At 43.6% G+C, this 7,129-nt stretch overlaps 1 protein-coding gene across 11 annotated transcripts in view; it reads left to right on the top strand.

The window, feature by feature from the left end:
* ITPR1 (inositol 1,4,5-trisphosphate receptor type 1) overlaps positions 1-7,129 on the top strand; it is a 361,669-nt gene that overhangs the window by 22,720 nt on the left and 331,820 nt on the right. For all 11 annotated transcript variants that reach the window (XM_017870725.1, XM_017870723.1, XM_017870722.1 and 8 more), the window contains exon 3: positions 5,250-5,357. In XM_017870725.1, the coding sequence (XP_017726214.1) occupies positions 5,266-5,357 (92 nt within the window). In that variant the 5' untranslated portion in view covers positions 5,250-5,265. The remainder of the gene's footprint in view (positions 1-5,249; positions 5,358-7,129) is intronic.

Raw genomic sequence — 7,129 nt, 5'->3', positions numbered from 1 at the left:
AAACAAAAAAAAAAAAAAAATGAATCGGCACCCTTTTTTTTTTGGTTGGGGAAAAAAAAAAAACCCCCCCCCCCCCCCCCCCCCCCCCCCCTTTTTTATGCACAGCTCTGGGAGCAGTTTCAATACAGGGCAAAGGGAAACTCAGCCAGAGGGTGGTGTGAGGCTCAACAAAGCTGCCACAGCCCCTCTGCAAGAGTATCTCCCAGAGGCAGTGATCTACCTTTCTTTGCCTTGGCCAAAGCCACCTTGGAAGAACCCTGGTTTAACAGGTGCTTCCACCCATCAGAATGGTGGTGGGTGGCGGTGGCGGTCTAATAGGAATAGCATATATTGATGGCACACCTACTTCATGGCCGATGCTTTGCTGAGTGTTTTGTAAACACCATCTTGCTGAACCTCATGTCAGCTTGCTGAGGTAGGTGCTCTTATTTTCCCCATTTTACAGCTGGGAAAAGCGAGGCTTAGGGAAGTTCTGGAACTTGCCTGAAGTTCAGTGAGTAAGTGGCAGAGCTGGGGTTTGAACCTGGGCACTTTGACTCTGGAGCCTCAGTTCCTGCCTGCTATGGGCTGAGAGGTGCTCTTCACGTCATGCTGCATCAGGAATTGCGGGGAGGATGGTGATGCTTTGTGAAAAGAAGCAAAGCCTTAAGGAGAAAAAATCTAGATAGTATTCACGTATGCAGAGGTCTTAGATGCGTCAGAGGACAGATGAATAGCAAAAGTTCTGGCAGGCAGCTGTCCTTTGTGGGGCTAAGGGAGGGGACAGGAGTAATTGCTTTATTGTTTTCACAGGCAGGGTCTTGTTCTGTTGCCCAGGCTGGAGTGCAGTGGTACGATCACAGCTCACTGCAGCCTGGAGCTCCTGGGCCCGAGTGATCCTCCCAAGTAGTTGGGATTACAGATGTGTGCCACCATGCCCTGCTAATGTATTTTTATTTTTATTTTTTGTAGAGATGGGGTCTGGCTGGTCTCAAATGCCTTGCTTCAAGCCATCCTCCTGCCTTGGCTGTTTAAAATGTGATGACAGGCATGAGCCACTGTGCGTAGTTTAGGAGTAATCGTTTGAACAAGGCTGTTTGAACATAGAGTAGGCTCTATTGCCCAGTGAGACCATCCATAGGCAGCATGATGGGGAGATTCCATTATTGGGCAGGAGGTGGAATTACATGCTTTACAGGGTTCCTTCCAACTTTTATTCCATGATTCTGTGTTTTTTGAAAGGCTAGAATGCTCTGTGGCTGGGAGTTGAGTGTAATTCGCTATTGTTCACCTTTTTTCATCAGGAGAATTAGGAAGGATAAATCATCTTCCCTGCAGTAAAATCTGTCCTCATGGTTCATATAGGAGTTCATTTGTTATGATACACATATGGCTTTTTAAACAGGGGATCCTTTACTGAGTTTAAATTTTGATGCCCTGGAGTCTTTCAGAATTCTACTTTGTCTTTCATGGAAGAAAAATAAAAATAACGAGCATAGAGCAATTTCAAGTATGTCAGCCACTGTACCAGGTGCTTGTCAAGCATTATTTTATCCATTCCTCACCACAGCCTCTTGAAGTGAGTATTATGCCCATTTAACAGAGGAGGAAATGAAAGCAGAGAGGTGGCTATGGGCTCCTAATAATAAGCTAAATAATAATAATAATAATAAGAAGAAGAAGAAGAAGAACTGAGGGACAGAGAGCCAGGGTGGAGCGCAGGAGCTGAGTGCCTAAGCCTGCCCTTGTGTATGTCAGGCATGGCTTGTCAGCAGAGTCCCGGGTGTCCATAAGCGTTTGAAGTTCCACAGCTCCTGGCAGGTTGGCGCCAGCTCTGTTTTCTCTGAGGTGGTCCTTGTCATGGTGTGAGTGACACAGGAGCCCTGAGTGCAGCTGCTAGAAGTTCACAGGCACAAATGGTCCATGATCAGATAAAAAGGCGGGCTCTCCCACCCAGCTCTGAACAACAGGAAGTCTTCCAGAAGATTGCTCCTAGGCCCATCGCTTCTGGGGCTGACTTTCCACCTGCACCCCTCCAGGCCACAGAGGCCTATTCTGTTGACTTTCCCAACCTTTGTTTTTCCTTCCAGGACATCGCTGATAATTGCACTAAAACCTATCCTCCTCCCCTCATCTCCTTCCTCCACTTCACTAAGGGGAGGCCAGAGGAGATCTCCAGAGGTTTCTAGCTAGACCAGCAAGCTTTCTGCCCAGTCCTTTGTGAGGGGAATTATCACATGAGACCCCTGGGGAAGGATCTGTCCTCCCCAACTTTTTGGTTGTTTTTAATTAGTACCCCTGGCGGATTGCCCAGAGGATCATTAGCTGTGGTGGGTGGACTGGCCTGTGATTTCAGGGGGAAATGTAAAATGTAGCTAAAGGTTACTTGTTCAGTTATCTTGGCCACTTAATAAGTATCTTGGTTAGAAGATGCTTATTTTTTTTTCTGACTTCTGAAAGTGTTACAGAGCCATGGTAGAAAAATTAGAAAACAGAATTGTGCATAAGAAGAAACTTGGTTCTCTGTAATCATCTGGAGTATAAGAACATTTAACATTTTAACCTGTGTTCCCAGGATCACTGTTGATAAACAACCTCCACTGAAGAGTCAGATAGACCTAGGTCGGGTGCGGTGGCTCATGGCTGTCATCCCAGCACTTTGGGAGGCTGAGGTGGGCAGATCACTTGAAGCCAGGAGTTCAAGACCAACCTGGCCAACATGGCAAAACCCCATCACTACAAAAAATACCAAAATTTAGCCAGGCTTCGTGGTGAGTGCCTGTAATCCCAGCTACTCAGGAGGCTGAGGCAGGAGAATCGCTTGAACCTGGGAGGTAGAGGCTGCAGTGAGCTGAGATCGCACCACTGCACTCCAGCCTGGGCAACACAACAAGACTCCATCTAAAAAGAAAATGTCAGATAGACCTGGGTTATAACAACCCTGGTCCTCCTGCTTGCTAATTATATGTGACGTGGGCATCTTACCTCTCTGTATTACACCTCAGTGTCTTCAACAACAAAATGGCAATAATGGTAGGTGCCTACCTCCTGCTGTGGTCATGAGGATTCACTAAGAGAACATTTGTAAAACACTCAGCACTATGGTGGGCATGAGAAATCCTTGATAAATGCCAGCTATTATTATCAGAAAAGAAAATAATGCAGAACTGTGCTGTAGGCATGCAGTGTCCAGACATCTATTGCAATGATCAGCTGCAAGCAACATGGGATACATCATGCTTTGTCACTCGAGGACACTGAAGTGTCTGCTTCTTCCCATTAAGGGCCTGGAATCTTTCGGCAGGGTATCCAGGTGGTGGTGATAGTTCACAAGACAGCAGGCATTTTCTGGCCTAGTCTCTACTGGGGCTGAATGCTTATCTGAAGGGTGATTCTGAAAGGAGAGCCTTAGTCACACTGGACAAGGCCCTAGCCCTCTTGCCGGAGCACATACCTGTTCTCCTGCATTTGGAAATTCTCTGGTGTCCTTTCGGGAGGCCAGGGTGTACAGACACAAATTTGGTCTGGCTCAAATTTCAAACAAATTATCTTCTAATAATTGGTCTTAGAAGTGTGCTGACTTCCTGACCTTTTAAGATGAAGTTTTACAATATAAGCACAGAGGGGAATATTAATCTCCCTTGATGTTTTCCATTTGTGCCACCTTTCTGGATGCTGTTTAAAACATTGGTTTGCCTTTAGGTATAAAATATGTAGTTATGAAGAATTAAACAGTGACTGACGTGATTCCAGAGAGTGGTACTTGGCAAACTGTCCTTCTGCACATTATTTGTGTGTCTTCCCTCCAGGTCTAGGGATACTGGCTCTTTCGTTTGAGAGTTTGTTCTGTGTTCTCAGTTGCTGTCTCCCTCTGTAAATAAGTTCATGTTTAATGAAATGCTCTTTATCTCCCCTGCAATGTCTGGGTTGTTGGAGGGGAGGGAAGGGGATGACAAATTAGCTTCTCCCTGCAGCTTCTCACAAGCAGGTTCTTTTACATGAGTTTGCTTTCAATAGCTGACATTGCTGCTAAGGTAGGAGGTTGCTTCCTGAAGTGTCATGCTGATCATTGCTGCATAATTCTTCCCGAAAGAAAACTTGGCACCCAGAAAGCAATTGAAGGAGACATAATACTGTTCCACACCATTACAACTCTTGTGACTGTGTGGGGTAAATGGCTTCTGGAAGGGGAAGTTGAGTAAATTGATGGGTAAAGGGGTCTGGGTTTGGAGGAGGGGTTTTGGGAAAACCTGGGTTGCCCTGGGCATCTCCACACCAGGTGCCTGAGGAAACACGGGGTGATTAGCTGCAGTCCACACCAGCACCCAATCTTCTCACATAACTGAGTTTATTTTTTAAATGTCAGTTTAGCTTTTTACAATTGGTTCCCACTCCTCAATATTTATGGCCCTGATGAAAGCTGTTTCTAGGAGTCACATCAATATTTTTGTTGATATTTATATGTGTTTGTGTGTTTAATGGTTTCTGGGCTATGTAGAGATTTCCTGAGACTTAAGAGCTTTTTGTAAGACTGCCTCTAAATAGCTGTGTGTTCCTGGGCAGGGAACCTTATTATTTTTACCCAAATACTGAAGGATCTGGGCCAGGTTCTGTCTAAAGGGTTTTCGTCCTCTGGAAGTGTTTCTTGGTGAAGGATGAGAAGGAAAGACATTTAAGTAGCATTTGGGTGAAGTGCATACAGTTGTGGAATTCTTAAAAGGCCTAAAAGGCTGCTGGAAATTTGTGGTATTTATTACCAGGTTTCCTTTTATTAATGTCATTTTGTTGCTTTGGTACCTTAGCCCAGGCACTGTGGCCTTGCCAGAAGCAAGTTTTTATACCAGGTGTTTCCTTCTGACTTAACATTCCCTGAGGCAAATTGAATATGTTAATGTTTCATAAGTCAGACTTCCCAAGTAACTCCCTAATCACTGCAAGGTTCTTGGCTGAGTTCCCTGCAGGCTTTCTACTCACTGCAGTTTTTATTATCAAGGGTCCTCAACTTGTAGAATCTGATTCAGGCATGGTTTTGTTAGAAACAAATGTTACTGTGGTTGGAATATCCTGAAATTAAATAATATACGGGGAAAAAATGCTGTTGCATATGTCCTTACTTGGCTCATTGAATTGCCTGCCTGTCAAACTCTTATTTAAATTTGGCTTTTAAGTAAGGCGCTTTGGAAAATTGAGCTAAGCCAACTCTTAGTGACTTTTTCCCCCTCTGAGCATTTCTTTTCTTCTAACAATGTTGCATATTTTACTTTGTCTAGGATTTTCAAGAAAGACATGTCTGACAAAATGTCTAGCTTCCTGCATATTGGAGACATTTGTTCTCTGTACGCGGAGGGATCGACAAATGGATTTATTAGCACCTTGGGGTAAGAGCATGCAATTTCTTGTGTGGCAGGATTTGTTTAAGACATCATAACATCAGCTTAAAACTGATTTTTCTAACATACGAACATTACCATTTTACCTGGCTTTCTAAGTGCGGTTGAAATCACAAACACCAAATCCTGTATTAGCCAAGTTTAACCTCTTATACAAAAACACAATTTTCTGTATATTTCTGAAAGAGTAAAACCTCATTATTTAGGACACTATTCTGAGTTTATTAAAATTTGCTCTTCCTTTCTATATAAAAGGGAGTGCCTTTATTCCACTATGGAGTACAGTTTAAATGAAATAAAGTGTAAGGATGAATATTTACAGAGCCCAAGGAAGTGCTTTTAGTTTTGTAAAGGCTCTTCTTTTCAAATAGTGACTTCTTTATAATATAAGCAAAGACCAAACCTCCAGGGCTGCCTGTCTTTTTTCTTTGAAGCAGACATTTCCTACTTTACGTTGCTGTATGCATTTGAAAATTATAAATTGCATAAAGTTCTGTAAATCAGATTTTCGCTCTTTTGTGCTTTTTTCCCAATCTTTATACAACTTTTAAGGGTATAAATATATTTCATAATGTACTCATTTGATTATCTTCTCCCTTCTCCTCCTACGCCTATTGTCTAGAAGAGGAAATGAGAGGTGAAATAGTCCCAAAGGCAGACAGAAGCAGAATGGAGAATCAAGATGGTTAACTCCAAAATAGTTACGAATGGTCTATATTGTCTTTGTGTAGAAAGGAGTAGTGAGGCCCCCGGTTGGCATTGTTGTATTTGGCAAGAGCTGGTCTCAAATAAATTGGGGGAAGGAAGACCAGCAGCTTCTCCAAGAACCTCATTTTTACAGCAGCCAGACCTTCCTTTTAATTACAGCTATTATTTAAAGCATGCTTGTTTTCTGGTATTTGTGCAGAATGAGTATTCCTAGGCTGTCATGCAGGTTACTCCACACTCAGGGAGCAAATTATTATAGATACAGAATTATAGCTCAATTAGACTTGTGCTCCCACTGTAGAGAGATTTTGTTTCAAATGTCATCTAGTGAAAAGAAGTCATCCATGACTGCCTGATCACCAGATCCAGTGACTTTCTACCTTTGACCTCTCTCCATTACGGACCTACCCTTAACCATTTATCTTCTGTGACTTTTGGCAAAGAGGCCTCCTTCTGCCCTGCCCCTGACTGTCCCTCCTTTCTTCATGGTTGGCTCCTTCCTCTTTTCATCGTCTGTGGTTGACTCTTTTACCCTCTTCTTATTTTCAGCAATGACAGCAACAGTAATAAATGAAAAGCACTAAATGAGCCCAGTGGGTATTTGCTGTGTGCTAAGCATTATGCTAAATACTGTGCCTACATCTTCCTTAATTCTCACACAACTGTCTATGGTGAACACTCTCATCATTACCATTTGTGGAGGCAAAAGTTTTGAGCTTCAGAGAGGCAAAGTCACTTGCCCAAGATTTCACAGCTCAGAAAATTCCAGACTGCAAGGCTAGGGCTGCCAACAGTTGCTCTCTGCAGGCCAGCTTCTCTCTTTCCGGCTTCCTTGTCTGCCCACAGCTCTCCCTCCTCCTTGACTGTGCACAGCCTCTATCTGGATGCCGGGTTAAACCTCAACCCACTCTATGCCCATGTTTCCCCTGGGGGTCTTGATCTCCCAGTCACCCAGGTACCTCCTGAGCCCCTGAGATCTTAGTACCTTCTTTCTCTTCCAGGGCATCCCTTCTTGAAAGTCATATAAATTGCTTTTTAAGTGTTTTCCTCAA

Source organism: Rhinopithecus bieti, unplaced genomic scaffold, assembly GCF_001698545.2.
Source record: "Rhinopithecus bieti isolate Rb0 unplaced genomic scaffold, ASM169854v2 scaffold_5101, whole genome shotgun sequence".
NCBI classification, from domain to species: domain Eukaryota; kingdom Metazoa; phylum Chordata; class Mammalia; order Primates; family Cercopithecidae; genus Rhinopithecus; species Rhinopithecus bieti.
The sequence above is the reverse complement of the archived record's forward strand: the minus strand, read 5'-3'. Positions and strand labels throughout refer to the sequence as shown.